Source organism: Telopea speciosissima, chromosome 8 (assembly GCF_018873765.1).
Source record: "Telopea speciosissima isolate NSW1024214 ecotype Mountain lineage chromosome 8, Tspe_v1, whole genome shotgun sequence".
Taxonomy (NCBI): Eukaryota; Viridiplantae; Streptophyta; class Magnoliopsida; order Proteales; family Proteaceae; genus Telopea; species Telopea speciosissima.
The window spans coordinates 60,076,099-60,098,780 of record NC_057923.1 but is presented as its reverse complement, the minus strand read 5'-3'; the positions used below and the strand labels follow the sequence as shown (position 1 = coordinate 60,098,780).

Sequence of the window (22,682 nt, the reverse complement as noted above, 5' to 3'; positions counted from 1 at the left end):
CTCATTGGGCAATCTTCTCATTGAAGAGGATTTCGATTTGACTAGGATCGATATTGGGTAATCTCCTCATTTGGGTAATGGGTATAACTCTATCGCTATTTTTTTTGGCAATAAAATGCTCCCTAGTCGTGTGGAGCATGCCAAAGCATCACAGGGGTGAGGGGGCAATTTCCGCTTTCCCATGTGGGTGGGGCAAAGGGGTGGGATTTCTGCCTTTCCATGTGGGTGGGACAATCATCTTGCGCTCACTTGTGTTTGGATCAGGCTCCAGGGAGCCTAGTGCCCAGGGTGCATCCAGCGATTTTGAGTTTTGCGGCACACATCTCTGTGCACACCTAGGGATGTGTGCGGCACAGCCACCCAATTCACTGTTCTCCCTCCTTTGTAAAATGTCCCAATTGTCCCTATTTTTAGTGTTCCTATAAACCCCCTCCAACACTTGAAACTACATGTATACTAAGAAGAGTGGGAGGGTTCCCTCCCCCTTAAAATTAATTAAAAAAAGTTTTTCTCTATCCATGATACAAGGATCGACAAATATAGTTTCCCCAACCTACACCCCCCGTCCCCACCCAAATCACTGTTTGCCATCCCTCCATAAAATGTCCTAATTACCCCTATTTTCAAGTTCCTATAATACTCCTGGAACTCTTGAAGCTGCACATGAATGTCGGAAGAAACCCTCCCCCTAAAATTTATTAGAAATTTCATTTTCTCCGTCCATTATACAATGACCCACAGTATAGTTCCCCCAACCTACCCTCAATGTCTTTGGGATTAATTTTGAAACCAGTGTATATATGGTGAGTGGATTTAATCCCATATTCCACCGTCTTAAAAGTCGATTAACCTTTTAAGATTGATGTGTGGTTTGTGTGATTACACTTTCATCAAATTTTTTTCAAGAGGCTGGCTCAGGTTCTCGTACGGACCTAAGCCGCACAGACCTCTCTTGGATCCCATCCGTGCAGCTCAGACCGTATCCAAAGCAACACAGATGCACTTACAAGAAATTTCTATCACTCCCTTATACTTGGTCCCAAGTTATTATAACCCCTTGTTTCTGTTTTTTTGAATTCTCTTTAAAAGAGCAAATTTCCACATCTCTCTTATGATGTACAAAATTTTTAATTACCCATTTGTTTGTTTTTTTTTTTTTCGTAATGTACCCATTTGTAATTGAGCCTAGAGTTGCAGATGTAGAGGGAGTTTTCAGGTGTTGCAGGACGGAACAGGCTGCGGAAGGGTGATAGAAGGAATAAGGAATTTTGAATGGAAGAAAGAGAGTGAACGATTTGGTTGGATGGGAGAATCAGGGAAAAAAAGTGTAAGACAGGAATTCGAGTAAACATAGGACATGTGAGTCCTTGTGACATTAGGCTCTGGCCATTGCCAAGGTCCAGTTCTAATTTCTGACAGACTGCTTGTGGCTGGTGACGCTGGTCCCTGCGTGCTTCCTCTTGTTTGTTTACCCGCTGATCTCCATTTCGCCCTAAGCTCTGCTAGTCGGAACTCGGAAGACCCAAAAAAAGAATTATGGAATCCCTCAGAGCTACTTACAGGGACGACGATGACGATGAAGACGATTGGAGCAACAATGAACTCATCAATAAAGCCCAACCCATCACCACTACTGCCACCGCTGAGGTTTCTGTTAAGAACCCAGAAATCCACTTGAAGGACGAACAAGAAGCCTCCGAGGAGCTCTCCGAAGACGAACTCTCCGACGATGACAACGACGAAGAAGCCCCAAAAAGCTTACAGCAAGAAGAGCAACAATCACCGAAACCCAACTCAGTCTCTGACGAAGATGAAAATCACCCTAAGAAGAAGAAGAAGAAGCCCCTCTCTTCCTTCACTTCCCAAACCCCCGAAACAATGCCGCCAGAAGAAGCGGCACCGGAAACAATCACCCCAACACCACTAACAACCGTAGCGACGACGACGGCTACAAAAAAACCCAAGAAGAAAAACAACGTTTGGACGAAATCATCACGCAAGTACAAGAAGAAGAGCAAATCCAATGGCCACCATGTTACCCCAGTGAACAATGTCTTTATAGCTCCACTGGCTCGGTTCCCTGACAAGACCGACGATACACCCGACATGAAAATATGCCTTTCTAAGGTCTACAAGGCTGAGAAAGTTGAGTTGAGCGATGACCGTATGTCTGCGGGTAGCTCCAAAGGGTACCGAATGGTTAGGGCGACGAGAGGGGTAGTTGAAGGTGCTTGGTATTTTGAAATTAAGGTATCGAAGCTTGGGGAGACTGGTCATACAAGGCTTGGGTGGTCGACAGAGAAGGGGGATTTGCAAGCGCCTGTGGGGTACGATGGGAACAGTTTTGGGTATAGAGATATAGATGGGACTAAGATTCATAAGGCTCTGAGAGAGAAGTATGGAGAAGAAGGTTATGTGGAAGGTGATGTTATCGGTTGCTATATTAATTTGCCTGATGGAGCTCTGTATGCTCCCAAACCACCACATTTTGTTTTTTACAAGGGGCAGAAGTATGCATGTGCTCCTGATGGAAAGGAGGATCCACCCAAAGTAGTACCAGGTGAGTGGGGATTACTGAATGCAGGTAGAAAATGATAATGTTGCTCATCATTGATTTGTGCACTGGCCTTGTATTTTGTTTTGCATTTTGCTGTTTTCTGTAACGTAGAAAACTGTTGCTTTACATGCAGTATGATATCTATTTCATCTCTGTGGAATTTAATCTTGTAAATAGCAAGTAACTTGTGATGTAAACACCTGTTCCATATGGATATCCCTATTTGCTTATGTACTTTAGCTGTGAAAATCAATTTGTTTGATTTGATGTGCCCTGTTTAATGAGTGAATGCTATGGTTACCAGAACCTCCATTATTGTAGAGCACAAAGTTTATGGACCATCTCCCAAAATGTCGATTAGTCATGACTTTAGGGATCTAGGTTGACACTATCTACAACCAATGTGCCCTGCACTCTTTGAGGCAGAGATTCTGTTCTACTGAACATCTACATGCTTTGTTCTTTGAGTTTATTGCTAATGCTTTCTGAATGTTTCTTGGAGGTAATTTTCAGTAGTGATCATTTGGGTGGAAAAAGTTCAGTAGTTACGAATGTTATTGTACTGCCCACTTAAGTTTTATCTTATTTTATGTTACTCTATTGTCTTTTTGAGTCTAGAGTTCCTAAACTGTCAAGGTATCCGTTGTTCTTATCAGAAGTTTGTTGCACTAGGTTTCTAGAATTCCTACTAAGGAGTTCTAGACATAATTGGAAATAAGAATAAGTAGTAAGTGTCAAATCAGTTCATTCCGAAGACTCCTTTTTAATACGCTAAATCTTACGGAGTCTTTCTCATGTTGATGTAGATTTTATTAAGGCATGATGGATAACAAGAGTTCAGATCAGAGTTGGCAAAATCGTTCCCAATTCCTTTTTTTTTTGGAAAAAGTTGCATTTTTTGGGATTCTGCGACCAATTCACAAAAAATTTGGGAAACAAATTATAGTCCAGTTTGAAAATTCAGACTCCAAAAGATGGTCATTGTGAATAATTCAGGAGACGAATAATCCGGTTCCAATGCTTATAGGGTCTGTATCTTTAACATTATTGTTCACTACCGTTTCACCTAAAAGCTCGAACTGTTAAGGAAGGGCGGCGTCAATGTATACGTCAACACTCCCCCATTCTAAGTGACTTATTTGCATCACTCTCTTTCGATGCACTTCCTAGGAGTTGAACACTTGACCTCCCTGCTTTGACACCATGTTCGCCACCCTTTCACCTAAAAGCTCGAACTGTTAGGGAAGGGCAGCGTCAATGTATACATCAACAATTATTCATTTGTGGAGAGAGTTACAAAGATCTTACGTGTTCAGGTGTAGGTGGAGCAATTAGAGACAAATGCAGGGCCTATTTCTCTGGTATACACTGGTCCTATTGGTGAGGGTGACTCAGTGGGGGGACTGAGCTCCTCTCCTTGTGAACTGTGTTGGGTATCTTACTGGGGGCAACGTTTAAGCAATTCCATGGTTGAAGGCAACTCAGCATTTCTGATAGGATGGTTTAGAAATATTGGAGATTTTCTTATCAGACACAACTCTTATATGATTTCATCGGGATTCTGTGTTAATTGGGATATTCATGTGTTTTGAGCCTTCAGCCAAGTAACAGTATTGTTTCTAAGAGTTAGCCTGTTTTGTCTATATTCTGTTGTAGGTCCAATATGCATGATCAAACATACCGTATGAGTTTTCTGTAGAAAATTTTGGACTTGATAGGATGCTAGAGGTTCAAACTTCAAAGGGACTAGGACTGAGAAAAAGAAAATATTTTAGTGCTGCTTAGTAGTCTGTGAAGTGCTGAAATCAGATGTGTCTCCAACACACTTGTGTCATCCATGTAATATAGTCCATTTGACAGACACTTATTGGGGAATCATGTCTCTCATGATTGCTAAAGGTAATTTCGTGTGTGTGTTGTGGGGGTGTGGTTACAGGAATTTGGAAAATTTTCAATGGGTGAAGAACCCCAGGGTGACAAAATGTGGTGTCTACTGGGGGGAGGAAATAACATGAATCACATAGTCATTAATTCCTTTGCTTACTTTTAAAACCACACAGTCGAATTGATTAAGGGATTTAGAATGGTCAGAGAAGAAAATAGTTAATATTGACTTCAATAAAAGTAAGACCATGTGAACCAATAGCTGCTGCATCAGCATTCATTGGGGAATTTGCCTTTGAGATGCACAAGTGATGGGTCCACCTCTCTGAGCCAATCGTTAGCCAGTCATTATTGGGACTTGGTGATGTAGTTACACGATAGTAGATGTAGGGATTTGGGAATAAGTTGTAATTTTGCAATATTCTTATTTTAGGGAAGTAGATATATGGGTTTATTCACTTTCTTTCCTGAAATAGTTTCCTACTTCATTTCAGTTTCTATTTTAGGTAGTAAACTAGGAGTTTTTCTTATTTAAATGGCCATGTAATCCCATCGTGGGAGATTTAGATCGGAATGAAGAAAAGATTCTTCTGGGTTTCATATGTTGCCGGTTTTGTGACTGGTGGTGCCCTCTTCTTCTCACATTCTCTCAAGTTCGATCTTTCTCTTCTCTGATTCTCCTTTTCCAGCTAACACCCTTTATTACTCTTGCTTACTCCATCCTTGTCATCTTATATATCTTCTTTGTTTCTTCTTTAATAATTCCATGTGATTCTGTTGTATTGTTCCTTGCCCGGTTTACTGTCAATTTTACTGGACTGAATGAAACAAGGTTCATTGGTTCCTTTATCCCTGATTATTGGGATTAATATTCTGGGCATAAGTTCTCCATCGATGCGTGATGCAGATCAAAGCCTGAAGAAGAAGAGGCCAAAACATTGTTCACATTACTGTTCACGTGAACAGTGTCACAGCCCCTTAATTTGGCTTGGTGAGATTATTACTAGAAGAAACGTGGGGGCAGTTTTGTCAATGTCTTAAAGTCTTTTAAACTGAGTCAATTGAGACAACTTAAAGGGTGGGGACCACAAGCTATGGAGTTTGGCTGCACCTATTAAGCCATCTAAAGTGGGGTCCACATGATTCAATTGAAGACATTTGAAGGCTTTAGAATCAATTAGTATTTAGTAGTTTCTATTTCATGTCATTCCTAGTTACTAAATTTTATTAGTTTTTATTTCCAAGTAGTTTCTATTTTGTTAAAGCTTGAGATGCAAGGTATGCTTTTATTTATATGTAACAGCCCTTAGAGGCTCACGATGATTTTACAGTTGAATGAATTGCTTGCTGCAAATTATGATTTCTTTCTCAAGTTTTGTTTGTGACTTGAAGGGCTGAAGGAGCCTGGCTGAGAGAGCCTAATCCACCTATCCCCCACACTCTATTCCATCGATAGGCGTACCTACTCTTTGAGTTTCGTCTTCAAAGAATACCCATACTGTGAGAGACTACCTGCAACAATAACCAGAGCCATACCTACCACCCCTTCTGATTTCAGAAATTAACCTTAACATATTACTTGATCTTTAGGTTGCTGTTGCTTGGAATCGATAGAGCAGGAAGCCGTGAACTTGTCTTTAAATTTCCAAGGAAAGCAAAGTCCTGGTTAGGGTATCGTAACCATCGTAAGCGAACCTCCTTCCTCCTCCTTTGCTGTTCATCGTGAGGAAAAACTATCGATCTTCTTCTTATTAATAAAGACAAGTTTAATCTTATTTACAGAAAACCCCTTGCCTTTCCAAATTTGTTGACTTTGGGTCTGTATGGCAACGTTCAAAAAAACTGTTTCTGGTGTTTTTATATTTTTTTTGTGACAGAACTTGTATGTGTTGTCCGGTATTTTTTTTTGGAATGAACCGGGTTAAAAAACACATTTGGAGCAGTTCTGAGAAACAACTAAGGCCTGATTTGGTATGATTTTTATTTCAATTTTGAATTGATTTCATGAAATAGTCAACAGAGATTTTTGGTCAGGAAATTGAAATTATTTTGGTTGCATCAATCTGATATATTTCAAGAATTAGAAATCCATTTGGCAATTCAATTTCTAAGAATATATTCTCTCTAATTGAATATATTTTTTTTTGGGAGAGAGTTCCCCACACCTCCAGTATGGGGGGAATCACCCATGCCACACCAATGGTGGCATGGGAAATGGTATCAGTGTATCACCCGCATCTGTTCCGCACGGTCAAGGGAGGAGAGAGAAAAATAATGATATACCCATGTGAAATGGCATACAATACTTGATAAATATTTTATAGTTTTTAATAAAATATACCAATAGGTTACATGAAAATAAAAAACACAATAGACATTCTGTTCATCCTCAATCGCGATACACTTCCTTAATTTGATCTGCAATTTCTTTACGATATGTTTCCCATCGTTGTTGTTGCGTGCCACCCACCATATCTGCAAAGTTCTCAACCTCATCATCATCATTATCCCTATCGTCTTCATCATAGAACTCTCCCCTCTCTGCTTTTTCAAAAAGTCAATCTGATGCCGCTTCCTTTCTAATAAAGTAGTGTATGGTTACTTCTCATCAATGATGAGTCATCGCTCGAATCCCTATCGTGTTCCATATCCCGACCAATTGAATAGAAGTTTCTATGATCTCTCTATCCTTCAAATTCCTGCTTACCTCTTCTCTTATTAGAATTCATACGTTCCAATCATTAATCAAATGCAGCAGATATATTTTCTAATAGGTTGGTGATCGGACAGGTATTGGTATGACAATCTCTAAGGATGACATGCAGATTTTGATAGATCACCTTAACCTTATCAACTCTGTAGGGAAGGAATTTGTTGAGAACCATGGGATTGGAATATTGTCTCTTTACCTTGGTTACTTTTAGGGTCTGATTATTTTTCCCTGTTTACTATTTTGCCCTTGGGTTGTAATTCTCCTTATAAATAAAGTGGACCACTGTCATTAATGACAAGGCATGTTGTTCTCCCAACTCTTATTCTGAACTTGGTATCAAAGCCCAAAACCCTAAGAAATCTTTCTTGGTTTTTGCATTGTCCTTCTTCATCACCGCCGCAGCTGCCCGTGGGAGGCCGTAGCCTCCTTGTCTAACATGGTAGATGACCACCGTACCATGCAAACTTGAAATTTTCCCTTCCTTGCGCCTTCCTACCGCCATTGCTGCTGTTACCATGTCTGCCACCCTTTTCCCGCTGGGTCTGTTGCTGCTGCTCTTAAACACGACCCAAGGACGCGTCTCTTCTCGTTCGCAATCACCGCCTGGCCGCTTCATTCTGCTGCCGCGACCTCCCGTTGACAAATTCCATTTTCTTTCTTCAGTTTTGACAAATTATTATTTCCAGTTTCTGGTTTGTGTAATTAACAAAATGGAAGAAATTCTCAGATACCTACAATAGGATCCAGGAGAAGCCAAGAATGGCAACTATATGACTGTTGCACACAGACCTGAATTTAACTGCAGTGTATACCTGTCTATTCCATGGGTCATGCTTCCAGATGCTATGATATACGGAACCTCGTGAGCCAAAAAAGACAAATTTTGAAGTCCTGTTATAAGATATACCTACTGTTTGGGTGAGATGGTTCATCTATTGCTAATTGGGCATGTGGACTTATGGAATTTGCTCCGGATTCAAGACGGTCTCTGATACTTGAATGGAGGTCAATGGTAGGGGAATTTTCTTTTTTTTGTGTTATATGTAGAAATTACAGAAAGGATTGCCTCCTTTCCGAACAAGATATCTGACTGAAAGGGAAGGGAAGATTCTATATAGGACCATGACACAAAAGCTAACCGTAACAGGTGAACGATTGTAAAACTTATTAGTATCAGTGGAAGTCTTTGATTGCTTATCCGAAAAAGAAGGGGATTTAGAGTACAAGAATGGGTAATGAGGTATTATGAAGGCTAATAGAAAGTAACTTACATTTCATAGGAAAGTAATGTGGTATTAGGGAGCCAGTAATGTGCATGATTCTTTTTCTAGTTGACATCCTACACAATGTGTATACTGCTGCTCTTAAAGAGTTTATAAGGAGGGTATGCATCTTTGTTGTGAGTTCTTGTTCAAGTGATTTTTTGAATCATTGTGTAATGATCCCCCAGAAAATGGCTGTTTCTTCCATAATATTTTTTGGAATTACTTAGCCCCCGGGTTTTGGATGGTAGGCAACCATCAAACGAACAAGCAACACTAAAATGGTTCAGTGGAGACAAGAAGTAGTTCCATATATTTATGCCACTTGTGTTTGAAAGATAGAAACTTCTGTTTGTTGCTGCTTGGTATCAGCCAACAGTTTACAACATTTGATAAAAGTAGAAGCTGTTTTAGAGTTATAGTTTGGTACTGAGTACTCGGGTGAATTTGGGAAGGTGAAACTTTAGAATATTTAGGGGTAGTGCCTATGATATCCGGCACAAATCATCTAACTTGATTGTGATTAGGGTTTTGCTACAAAGAATTTTTTGGTATGTCCATGGATCAAATCTTTAGAAGCTGGTACGCTTGAACCCTTTCTTCTTATGGTTAGCCATCGCTTTCCCCTTGTGCAGGGGCTTTTTTGGGGGGGGGGGGGGGGCAGAGGGGAGTGGCTATGCGCTCAAACCTTAATGGATTTTGCAGGAGGCTATGGTAGTTTGGATGGCAGGCCTCCTGATATAGCTCAGGTATGGAATTGTTAGCTACTCGGGCCCAAGTGCCCAACTAGATTGGACATCCTTTGATGCAGGCAATTCAGCCAGCCCGCCAGGCCCAGCACAAGGCCAGATTTGTGCCCGTGGGACCAGGCCTCAAAAGGCCCAGCCCATAGGTCGACACCTATGCTGGCCTGGGTGAATTAAACCCAGCGGTTCTGCCTGTTCATTTTCCGAGGCTAGTATTTACTCTTACTATGTGTATTTTCAGTTTCCTAGGTGGAGTTATGAGGTTGTTCATGCTCCTGGGTATTAGTTATTTGTCATTAAGAGTCTTTTAGTTTTTCTAAGTCACTTTCTTGGTTGTAGTTCCCTATGTCTTGATTTTAGTTTTTAGGTGTTGAAAATCCAGAAGTCTATTTAATGTGAGTTGATGTATCTCAAGGGCTTTTAATGCCTCCCCTCTATATAATGAAACCATGAGCTGTTCTCTGGAACGCCAGATTTTGAAGACAAAGAACTCTCGTGTGAGGTTTACCTTGTGGACTCAAGTGGGCTGTGGATTCAGCAATCATATCCAAGGTGGATCGCCCTGGTTGGGCTCTATTGGACTCTAGCAGCCAAAACTATCTACCTCCATCCATTATCATCATCGTCATCATCATCAACCACCGTCATCCATCTCCATCTTCAGCATCAAACTAAAAGGTCCTCATTTAGTGGCTTGTAACTTGCCGGTTCTCAACCAGTTCATCGATCCTTCTTATTTTTGCATCATCCTTCCTAGGTAGGGGTGTCTATTTTGGACCAGAACCGGTAACCGGACCAAAACCAGCCCTCTAGGAACCGGAACCGACCCACCCAATAACTTATTGGTTCGGTTCCGGATCTACCAATTAGGAACCGGTAGAACCGGAATAAATTCATATCGAATTTATAACCGTAATTCTTAAGACTCAAGGTCATGAGAGCTAAGGTCAAACCCTTTTATTTTTTAAGTTTTTCAATTTTGGCCGGTGCCACTTGTCTCATATACTATTTTACTAAAGATTTGGCTGTAAATTTTTAAGGTCCATTTAGGAATGCTAACTTAAGAACATACCTTAAAATAATCGTAACTTATGAGGGTGGTGGTGTTCCTACTTATTAATTAATACCAAACAAGAGGTAATATAGACTAGTTATGTGATTTGAGAAAAAAAAAAATGAATCATATCTCAAGTGATTGAAATTAGTGTCTTATTATAATATTATTAAATATATATGTAGCATGTATTAGGGAATTTTTTTTAATAAAAATTTGATTGGGCTGCTTGGAACCGTTTAGGAACCGGAACCAGCCCTCCCATTGGTTAATGGTCCTGGATTTCCAGTTTGGAACCGATTAGCTTATTGGTTCGGTTTTGGTCCTGACCCTTTAGGACTAGAACCGTTAAGGAACCGGACCAATAGCCCAGAACCGGACCAGTTGACACCCCTATTCCTAGGTAGACATCATTTTTTGGGGTGTGCATCCTGGGTAGACATCATGTCTCTACATCACTACTTGAAATGTTCTATTGAACTTGGGTTTAATAAATATTGGCAGAGGGAGTTTCTTTACCCATTATTGGTTGGATACAGTTAAGGGGTTTGTGGAGATCTCTCCACTTCTGGAGAGTGGCTTGAAAGTTGGACAATTCCAAGGGTAGAAATGCTTGTTTAGTGGCTTCTTACATCTATGAGGTTTTTTCCTTTTATTTTGTCCGGCACTTATTTTCGATAAGCTTCATTTTGTAATGTCTAATATGATGGTTAATAAGATGATTGCTTATATTAAGAAGGTTGCTAAAGATGTCCTAGGCGAATCGAAAGGAAAACATCGGGAGACTTGGAGGTGGGATGATGAGGTTTAGCAGCCATTAAGATTAGGAAGGCTAGTTTTAAGACATGACAAAGGATTAAGGATGTAGAGGATCTAAAAAGGTATAAATTGGCCAGAAATGAAGCTAAGAAGATTGTGAGAAAAGCAAGGGCAAAGAAATATGAAGATCTTTATCACAATCTAAGCACAAAGGAAGGGGAAAAATTTATCTATAAGATAGTTAAAATGAGGGAAAGCAAGAGTAAAGATTTTAACCATGTTGGATGTATTAAAGTGAAGATGGTAAAGTACTAATAAGGTCTGGGGACATTGAGGAGAGATGGAAAGATTATTTCTACAGCCGACTAAATGAAGACATTTCGAATAAGAGAGTCCCGAAAGACTGCATAACCCGTCAAGACACCACATGTCGTAGATATATACAAAAAATTAGGGTGCCTGAAGTAAAAGAAGCTTAAAGGATGATGAAAGTAGGCAAGGCACCAGGTCCAGATGGGGTCCCAATAGAAGTGTGGAAGAGCTTAGGAATTTGCGGTTTAGCTTGGCTAACCAAGCTGTTTAATAAGATTTTGAGTACAAGGAAAATGCCAGATGAATGGAGGAGAAACATTGTGGTTCTAATTTATAAAAATAAATGTGATATTCAGAGCTGCAATAACTATAGAGGCATAAAACTAATGAGTCACACTATGAAATTTTGGGAGAGAGTTATTGAAAACTTGCCTGAGACAAGATACTATTATTACAGAAAACCAATTTGGTTTTATGCCAGGAAGAACCACATAGAAGCTACTTACTTAGGAGACTCATGAAAAGTTTTAGAGATTGCAAGAAGGATCTCCATATGGTCTTTATTAACCTAGAAAAAGCTTATTATAGAGTCCCTAGAGAGGTAATCTAGCAAGTAGTAGAGAAGAGAAGTGTTTCAAGTAAATATGTAGACATAATCAAAGATATGTATAATGGTGTGGTGACTAGTGTAAGACTGTGGGGGGTCAAGGTAGGGAATTGCCAATTACAATTGAGTTACACAAAGGATTAGTTTTAAGCCCTTATTTGTTTGTGCTTATCATGGATGATTCAACCAAATACATTCAAGATGAGGTTCCTTGGTGTATGTTTTTTTCTGATGATATTGTTTTGGTGGATGAGATAAAAATAGGTAGGGGTATCAATAGGAGAACCGTACCGGTTAACCCAACCGGACCCGATAGCCAAATCCCAAAATCGTCCCGACATGTTACCTAAACATGTCGGGCTGATGATCCGACTGAATGACGAACGATTGTTCCCAATGCGAGGGACCAAACCGACGGTCCCCTAACCGAAACCGACCCTTTTATGGTATCTTTAGTATCACTTTATCACCCCTACCATATTAGCCCTTGTAAGTTCTAACCACAACACTACCCTAAGTAATTAATCATAAGATGTCCTAACCCCTTCGTTTTCCCCATTTTTATGTCTCTTCATTTCCCTGCTGCTCCAGCCTCCAAGCCTCCACAGCTCCACGCCTTTCTGGCCTTCTCAGTTGAAACCTAGACAGAGCCGCTGCCTGCTACTACTGCAACACTTCAACATGGGTTGTGTTATTTCTCAGGCGAAGACGCAAAGTGAATTTCTACGGATTTGCCTTTCAGCCCTCGCCAATTTAATAGGTAAGGCATCTGTCTTCCTCTCCCTCTTCCTCTCCTTATTCTTTTCTCTCTCAAGGTAATCACTGCCTTCAATGGCAGCCAATACACTCCAAAGTCCAAGCCCAATCAACCGATCCCTTAACCCTAAGTCACCTCCATCTAGATAGTCTGCCCTTGTTTAATTTGTTAGGTCTTATAGCTAAATTGCATGTAGATTATATGTTGACTATTAGGGGAAAAATCTTTGGCTTTTATTAAGTTTTTTTCCTAATTCCTGGCAGAGACTTCAGAATGGGAAATCTATGATTTTATGGCTGTTTATGCGTTTTCAAGGAAAACCATTTGATATTGACATCTCTTAGTTGGAACTTGCCTTTTTTTCCATGATTCCATAGTCCTGCTTGCTTTCCATCTGACCATAAGACAACTCATTTATTTAGCATATTCTTTACTGCTGTATGCATTCTTCGTTGAGAACTACAAAGTGATACGATAATTCTGAGAAATTTTATTCAATATCTTTACTGCATTGCCTCGCTAGCTCAACCTGCACCTAATTTATACTAATTTTCCCGTACCTGTGTAAGCACACCATGGGCAATTTTATGTGAATATGGTTGGTTTTCTCAATGCACCAATATTTGTCTCAGCAAGGAGTTTCAGTTGTCTGCTGCCATCTTCCATTCTGTTTTAGCATTGCAAGGGTCTTGTATAAACAAATAAACAAATACACATTGTATTCTTAAACCCCCACCTTCCATCCCAAGTCTGAAGGTTTATGCATTTTCAGGCATATGCATTTAGGCTCATTTAGGCCAGTTTGGAGCCAAATGCTGCAACAGCCCGTTTGTGGCCTGTTTAGCTTGATCGAAATCAGCCTGATAAAAAACCAGTAACCGACTAACCAATAGTAATTGTGTCGTGCCCACTATATGCAAGCACAAATTGTTAGAGTTGATAGTAGATATGTATCAGGGGTAGTTCAGGAACTAGACTTTGGACTAGTTGCCTTATTATGTATTTTTAACCTTCTTATGTCTTTTTACCTTTTACCTCCCTAGGGAGGTGGATGTAATACCTTTAGTAATTCTATTTGAGTAATATAGATGTGTTGGAGAAGTCTCTCCAACACACAACTTTCCCACCGTAATACACTCTTCTTCCTTCTTTTGTCTCCTTCTTCTTGCCCCTCCTTCTCTAACATCTTCCTCCTTTCTCACTTGCTTCCTTAACCTGAAACTCAACTTGGTATCAGAGCAGGTCGGTTTGAGAGTCGTATTTAGCCTCTTTTCCCTATTCTTTTTCTTCTCTTTGGAATCCTAGGATTCAAAGGGTTTCAAGGAGAAGTCACCAATGTAAAAAATCTGGTATATGAGTATGAAATAGGTTGGAAATAACCTACTCAGATGTTTGAAGATGTTCTTTGAGCTTTGTTGAAGCTCTTGTGAAGTTTTGAAGCCATTCCATCAACTCCAACAGTTACCGCCAGCCTCAACTTGGAGTTCCTGGTTCTCTCTCTCTCGGCCTGTGTTTCAGCCTTGGAATGTCTCAATAGGATCGCCCAAGGGTGCTCTTTTCATCCCATCTGGTCTCCTTTGCAGCTTTACAGCCCTGTTTGAGCAGTGCTCTTTTTCGTGGGATCTCTGTTCCTGCATTTGGACTGCAGTTTCTCTGTTTCTCTTGCATTTGGACTGCTATGTGTTACTGCCTTTGTTGAGAAATGCTTAGCACCAGCCTGTGTGAGGTGCTTAAGCTTGTTTCAGTTGTGTTATCCCTTGGTGGATGTTAGGGTGAAGCCCTTTTCTTGTGTTTTACTTGCTGGATTTTTCTTCTGCCTCTCTGGAATTCTTATTTGGGTAGAGTGTGTACTCCCCACTTGAATCGATGGTCTAAGGTATTGTCACAATCGGTGATTCTGAGACTTTTGGACTTGGTGTGGCTGATTCACAACCTGTTCCTGTTCCCACAGCCCCTCAATTGGTCTATGAAAGCACACATTTCCAGATTTCCTTTGTGAAACTTGATGGCACCAATTACTTGGACTGGTCACATTCCGTGAAGTTTTCCCTTAGGAGCAAAGGGAAACTTGGGTACATCATAGGTGCTATCAAGGCCCCAGAGCCGAGTGCGCCTACTTATGAGAAATGGGAAATTGAAAACTCTACAGTCATGACATGGTTGATCTTCTCCATGAAGCCCAAGATTGGGAGAAGATTTATAAGAAAGGAGATTGCCAAGGCCATCTGGGACAATGTCTCTCAGACCTTTGACAGAGTGGGTGACTCTGCCAAGGTCTATCAGCTTCACCAAAAGATTCACTCCATGAGGCAAGGGGACAGAACTATCTCTGAGTACTACAATGCCTTCCTTAGTCTTTGGAGGAATATGACCACTACAGAGATCTCCATTTGACCAACCCAGAGGATGAAGCAAAGGTGTATCAGACTCTTGAAAAGGAGCAGGTCTTCTCTTTACTTGGTGGTCTGAACCCTAACTATGAGCCCATCAGACTACAACTTTTAGGCCGATCTCCTCTTCCATCTCTTAGTGAGGTACTGAGGTCTGCAATTACCTACAGAGTGAGGAGACTCGGCGTGTTACTATGGACCCAACACCAGCATCACCTCATGAAAGGTCAGCTCTCAACTCCAGTTCCTTCCGAGATACCCGTGGAGGTGGTAGAGGCCAAGAGCCCAACCGTGAGGCAACCAGTGCAGTGGAGACAGTTGGTGCCAGTGGAGTTGGGAGAGACAGGTTTAAATGTGATCACTGTGGGAGAACTGGGCACACCAAGGATAGGTGTTGGTCTCTTCATGGTCGTCCTCCTAGCACACGTGGTCGTGGTGGTCGTAGAGGGGGAGCTCGGGCTCACTCCGTGATGACTGAGGCAGATGCTACACAGGATGATCCTGCTTTGGTTGATACAGTTCGCCAGATTATATCCCAATTGAGCACGTCTCCTACCGTGGCCAGCTCATCTTCGTCCTCAGCCTTGCAGGTCTCCACTACAGCTTCTACTGCAGCCTAGTCTTGGGTCATTGACTCTGGTCCCACTGACCACATGACTGGTACGTCCTATAATTATGATTCCTAGACCATTTGTTCTGGTAAGGATAAAGTTATGATAGCTGATGGATCCCTTTCCTCTATATCTGGTAAAGGTAGTATCCCTATTACCTCATCTATCTCTCTTACTTCAGTTCTTCATGTTCCTAACCTTGCTGTTAACCTTTTATCTGTGAGTCACTTGACTAAATCTCTCAACTGTTGTGTCACCTTTTGTCCTTCTAACTGTCTTTTTCAGGATTTGGTGACGAAGAGGATTATTGGTAGTGGATGTGAGGAGAAAGGCCTTTACTTTTTTGATCTTGGTTTACCCACAGCTCAGTCCTATGTGTGTGGATGTGATGATAGTAGTTCTGTAGAATCTGTTATGTTATGGCATCGGCGTCTTAACTATCCATCTTTTGTTGTAATGAGGAAACATTTGTCTCACTTATTTTCTTCTGTTGCTTCTTCTCATGTCTTTCAATGTGAATCATGTATGTTTGCCAAACATTGTCGTTCCTCTTATCCATATCATGGTAATAGAACTGTTGCTCCTTTCCATATTATACATATTGATGTTTGGGGACCTTCCCCTACTACTTCTTTATGTAGCTTTCGTTACTTTGTGTCTTTTGTTGATGACTTTTCTTGTGCCACTTGGACTGTTCTTATGAAACATAAGAGTGATGTTTGTGAGGCATTTCAGAATTTTTATCAGATGATTCTTACTCAGTTTGATACTCGTATCAAAATTGTCCGGTCTGATAAATGGGGAGAATATATGTTTAGTGGCCTCCAAGCCTTCTTTACTACTAATGGCATTCTCCATCAGCTAGCGTGTGTTGACACACCCCAACAAAATGGGGTTGCTGAGAGGAAAAATCGCCATTTATTAGAGGTCACCCGTAGCCTCTTGTTTGACATGCATGTTCCAAAGACTTTTTGGTCTGCTGCTCTCCTCACTGCTTATTTTCTCATCAATCGCATGCCAACCAAACTTCTTGCTTTCAAATCTCCCTTAGAAGTCTTATCTCCACAGGTTTCTCTCTTCCTCCTAAAATCTTTGGCTGTGTTTGTTGCGTGCATGTTAACAAATCACATCGCACTAAACTTTATCACAAAGCCCTCAAGTGCCTTTTTCTTGGCTACTCTTCTACTACCAAAGGTTACAAGTGCTATCACCCATCTTCTGGCAGGTGCTTCATCTCCAAAGATGTCACTTTCCTTGAGTCTGTACCTTTCTTTGCCCCATCTTAGCATCCTCTGTAGGGGGAGAATTGTAGGAATGAACAGGCTGTTGATTTTCTTCATTATCCTCTCCCTATCTCTCCCTTTATGCTTGACATTGGAAAGTCTGTGGATGTGGAGGATGTGCATGCTGATTTGGTAGTTGACAGAACTACCAATAGTCCTAGTAAGGAGAAAGATTACCATATTACATACAAAAAAAGTGAAGGCTTACATAATGAAGGAAAGAAGACCTACCAAGAGTCTTCTTTGGATCGAGATCCACATCCTGAGATTCACCCTTCTCAATCAGGTGATATCCCTTCTTCTCCTTCATGTGATTTAGACCTCCCTATTGCTGTTCGCAAAGGGAAAAGAGCTTGTACTAATCCTATAGCCCAGTTTGTTTCCTGTGATGCTCTTTCTCCTACAGGTCTTGCCTTTATTACTGCCCTCTCTACTGCTTCTATTCCCAAATGTAATTGATGCTATGTCTAATCCAAAGTGGAGACAAGCTATGTCTGAGGAAATGATGGCACTTGAGAATAATGGTACTTGGCAACTGGTGGATCTTCCCAAGGGACGTGTCCCTGTTGGATGCAGATGGGTCTACACAATCAAGTACAAATCTGATGGCAGTATTGAGAGATATAAAGCAAGGTTGGTGGCTAAGGGATACAGTCAAGTTTATGGAGTTGACTATCAGGAGACATTTGCTCCTGTGGCCAAACACAACTCGATCAGAATTCTTTTGTCATTGGTTGCCAATAAAGATTGGCCATTATATCAGTTGGATGTAAAGAATGCCTTTCTCCATGGCGACTTGGAAGAGGAAGTGTACATGCAAACTCCACCAGGCTTCAAACTGCCCTCAGCTGAAGGGAAAGTGTGCCTCCTCAAGAAGGCACTATATGGTCTCAAACAGTCACCAAAGGCATGGTTTGGGCGCTTTCGACAAGCCATTCTGAAGAATGGATATTCCCAGAGCCAAGCTGATCACACTCTCTTTACCAAGCGGGGTCATGGTACCATTACAGCCCTCATTGTCTACGTTGATGATATTGTGGTCACAGGAGATGATATAGTTGAGATAGGTAACCTGAAGAGTTACTTGGCACAACAGTTTGAGATTAAAGATTTGGGCCCCTTGAAGTATTTCTTAGGAATTGAAGTATCAAGGACCAAGAAAGGAATCAATATATGTCAACGGAAGTTTGTTCTTGACTTGCTGACAGAGACAGAAATGTTGGGCTGCAAACCAGCCAATTCCCCTATTGAGCAAAATCACAAACTAGGTGAAGATTGTGGTCCTTCCCTTGTTGATGCGGGAAAGTACCAAAGGCTAGTGGGGAAGCTTATCTATCTTGCCATGGCACGTCCAGATATCTTCTATGCAATGGGCGTGGTGAGCCAATTCATGCATGCTCCCAAGAGTGGTCACTTGGACGCCGTGTATCGTATTCTTAGATATTTGAAGTCTTCCCCAAGGAAAGGACTGTTGTATGCCAGACACAACCACTTGAAAGTGGAAGGTTTCACAGATGCTGATTGGGCTGGCTCCATTACAGACAGGAGATCCACCTTCGGCTATTGTACCTTTGTGGGGGGGGGGTAATTTGGTTACATGGAGGAGCAAAAAACAGCATGTTGTAGCTAGATCCAGCGCAAAGGCAGAATTTAGAGCTATGGCACATGGAGTATGTGAACTCATATGGTTGAAAAGACTTGTTCAGGAATTAGGATTTGACACTAGAGGCCCTATGAGACTCTATTGTAACAACAAGGCTGCAATCAGTATTGCCCACAATCCTGTTCAACATGACCGAACTAAGCACATAGAGGTTGATAGACACTTCATCAAGGAGAAGATAGACTCTGGCTGCATTTGTACTCCTTTTGTGAAGACTGGTGATCAGCTGGCAGATATCCTCACCAAAGCTCTTGCCTCTCCTCAGTTTAGTACCCTTCTAAGCAAGCTGGGAATGCATGATATATATTCTCTAGCTTGAGGGGGAGTGTTTGAGTTGATAGTAGATATGTATCAGGGGTAGTTCATGAACTAGACTTTGGACTAGTTGCCTTATTATGTATTTTTAACCTTCTTATGTCTTTTTACCTTTTACCTCCCTAGGGAGGTGGATGTAATACCTTTAGTAATTCTATTTGAGTAATATAGATGGGTTGGAGAAGTCTCTCCAACACACAACTTTCCCACCGTAATATACTCTTCTTCCTTCTCTTGTCTCCTCCTTCGTGCCCCTCCTTCTCTAACATCTTCCTCCTTTCTCACTTGCTTCCTTAACCTGAAACTCAACTCAAATCTCTAATCATGTGGTTACGGTGCTAGTGATAGAAATGGTGTGGCCTGATCAGGCCCGACCAAAAGTTACTATGACTGACGGGTTGATATCCCTAAAAGCAGAGATTAACGCCAAGTTGAAGCTATGGAGATCAACCTTGGAATCAAAAGGTTTTAAGATAAATAGAACGGAGGAGTATATGATGTGTAACTTTAGTTACACTAGGATGGATAATGAGATGGTGAAAATTTATGAGAGGGAGATTCTGCAAAGCGATTATTTTAGGTATTTGGGCTCAATCATAAATAAAAAAGGTGATATAGAGGATGATGTTTCTCAAAGAATTAAAATAAGATGGATGAAGTGGAGAGGTGCATCCGGAGTATTGTGTGATTGACATATTCTGTTGGAGGGTAAGGATCCATGTAGCTGACCCCATTTCCTGTAAAACTTTAAAGGAAATTTTTTGTAGGACAATTATATGACCGGCTAAAATGTATGGTGCAGAATGTTGGCCAGTTAAGAAGCATCATATGGATAAATTCAGTATAGTTGAGATGGATGTGTGGCAAAACTAGGAAGGATAAAGGAATGATCATATTAGAGCAAAGTCGTTTGAGGTGGTATGGCAATGTTCAATGGAGGCCTTGGATGCTTCAATAAGGAGAGATTTGATAGACTTATAACAACTATAGGAGAAGTGGTGAAGAAAGACATGCATAGCCTAGGCCTTGTATCAATTATGACCTCAAACAGAGCTGATTGGAGGGTAAGGATCCATGTAGCCAACCCCATTTAGTTGGGATAAGGCTGAGTTGTTCATTTTTTAATTTCTCTTTTTAGCCTTTATAAGAAACTTCAGATTAATCTTGTAAGAAGAGAGAGAGGGGGGCGGGGGGGAAGGGAAGATGATATGATCCAGTTGAATTTCGTAGTCCTAATTATAATCTTTGATCTCTGATTGCTGCTGAAGTACATGGTGGTAGATGGGTAGGTAATCTTTTTCTTAGAGTTTTGACCTTCAATGTGACTTTTATTTTGTTAAACACTATTAATTGTGTTCTTTTGACCTCTAGTTGTGCATGAAGGAATATCGGGTTCTTTTACCAACACCAACAATAGATCATGCATCCTCTTCTCTTGTACAAGCAGTTTAGTTAAAAAGGAACCCAAAAAGAGTGATGATTTGAAACTGCTACTAGTTAAGTTTTAAGTCACCATTAGCCACCAATAGAGGGAAATTTGGGTTCCATCTTGTTGAGAGGGATCTTTTTATGTCTCAGTGTTTGATGGGAATTCGTCATATCTTACCAGCTGTACAATGAGGCTGTTATTTACAATCACCCTATGCATATTTAAATTGGGTGAGTTTTTCTCTTGACAATGCTTGTTTTGCTGTGTAGGAAGTGAAATATCGTTCTTGAAGAATGGTGTATTCCAAGGTGTTGCTTTCAAGGATCTATATGGGGGCTGCTACTACCCTGCCGCTTCCATGTACACACTCCCCAACCAGCCCAACTGTGTGGTCAGGTTCAATTTTGGCCCTGAGTTTGAATGCTTTCCCCAGGATTTTGAAGGCCGTCCAATACCCAAACCCATGATTGAAGTTCCCTATCATGGGTTTGACAGCACTGTTGACAATGATGCATCTGGGGAGAAGCAAAGTTAGCCGAGCCATTGTGCCTTTGTTTTTCACAAGTGTCACAGTTGTGGGAATGGATGAGTAACTGGCGCTGTATATTTCTAATAATTGTTTCTTTATGACTGATGAACAGAGAACTGTAAATGGTGAAAATTTCTTCTGAAGAAAGAGTGATCTGATTGTACTATGATACATAACATGTCTTTCTTGCCTGAAGGCGTAATGAAATGAAAATTTAGATGGAGTGAAATGAAATAGAAGTTTAGCTGGTAAAGTGCAGTGACAATTTTAGATGGATGTTTGGTTGAAAGTAAAGTTGATGTAAAATGATCTATCTTTTCCACCGCCCCGCCCCCCCCCCCCCCCAAAAAAAAAAAGAAGTGATTAAAAACATGTGATGAAATAGAGAAAGTAAAAGTTGAATTTATTCCTTTCTGATGCATGATTTTTTAGTACTGTAGCATTGAAAATTTCATCATACTTCACATCATCAACTACCAACAATTGCAACAATTTATTCACTATTTAATGAAAATTTTGAAGGTTTATGGACTAGTCTATTAAGGAAGTAAACTTTTTAAGTGTGCAGGCATGGAAACAGGGTAGGTGGCTGTAAAGATTTTCAAGCACCATTTTCAAATCTTACAGATGAAGGTCATACTCATACAATACTTGAACCAGCAGGAGCAAAGTGAAATGGGTATCTGCTTTAATCAGCTCCATTGTCATCCCTAGTAGCGCATCTGCAGCATAGAACAAGAATGGAGCCTTAGTCACTACTCCATTAGTCTTCTTGCAGACATCTTTTAAAAAGTCCAAGAGGAAGAAGAATGATTTCCCCTCCTCTCGTTGAGATAGGGAAAGACACCATTTAAAAAGTTTGAGGAAGAAGAAAAGATTGTCCCTTCTTACTTTTAGAGTCAAACTCAGGACCTCTGCTTCTTAGGTATGATTCTTTGCCAACTGAGCCACCCCTACTGTGTTTGGTATGATTTTTTGGAATGTATAATAGTTAATGGTGGGGATCCATTATGGTTTGTGTAGTGACAAATCTTGTATGTCCCCTTAAGAATAAGAAAATGAATGTCCATTTCTTGAGGTCTCAAAGGAACGCGGAAACATATAAGAAAAGAACTCTTGAATGAAAATGAAAAAAGGATTCGGGCAAATGCAGCTTAAATTGCATGATTGGGACGTTTGGGTATAATAAGGGGTAAACAGACCTTGTCAACCAGGTTTTTTTTTGGGGGGGGGGGGGGTGGCGGGATTGGTGAATCAGGATTGGGGGATCGGGCGGTTCTAAGTTGATTTGGGTTAGTTTCCAAACAATTTAAGAGATCAACCAATACCATATTAAGAAGATAAGGAGAATGAAAGACAAAGAAAGTAACCACCATTCAACCATGAAACAAACCATTGACACTTCCATTCAACCATAGAACAAACCCTTGACAAAAGAATTGTTTGCCTAACTAAAGACCTACTTATGTACGATTATGAACTCGTCAATGATGTTTACTTTCCTAGATCTCATGAAACTAGTACAAGTTCATTAAAGCATAGTTGATTAGTGCAACATCAGTTTGAAATTTTGAAAATGTGACTACCTACCAAATCAATAACAACTCCCACTAACACTTTCTTTTCTATTTTAGAGTTTGGGAGGAGGGGGCTCGACCTGACCTACCCCAGAAATAGAATTGCACGCCCCACCAATAACAACCACATGGTTGTTCAGGTAGGGCCAAAATTTTATATATCGATGGATTTTAAGGTTCTTTGAACACATGTCAAGTTTTACCCTAATTTGAGGGTATGTTTGGTCTGCATTC

At 40.7% G+C, this 22,682-nt stretch overlaps 1 protein-coding gene across 1 annotated transcript; it reads left to right on the top strand.

The window, feature by feature from the left end:
• The first annotated feature begins 1,502 nt into the window (after positions 1-1,502).
• Positions 1,503-21,044, top strand: LOC122670972 (protein TRAUCO-like). The gene is made up of 2 exons (XM_043868033.1): positions 1,503-2,560; positions 20,612-21,044. The coding sequence occupies exons 1-2, from the start codon at positions 1,537-1,539 to the stop codon at positions 20,875-20,877; spliced, it is 1,290 nt and encodes a 429-aa protein (XP_043723968.1). The 5' UTR covers positions 1,503-1,536; the 3' UTR covers positions 20,878-21,044.
• The last annotated feature ends 1,638 nt before the right edge of the window (positions 21,045-22,682 follow it).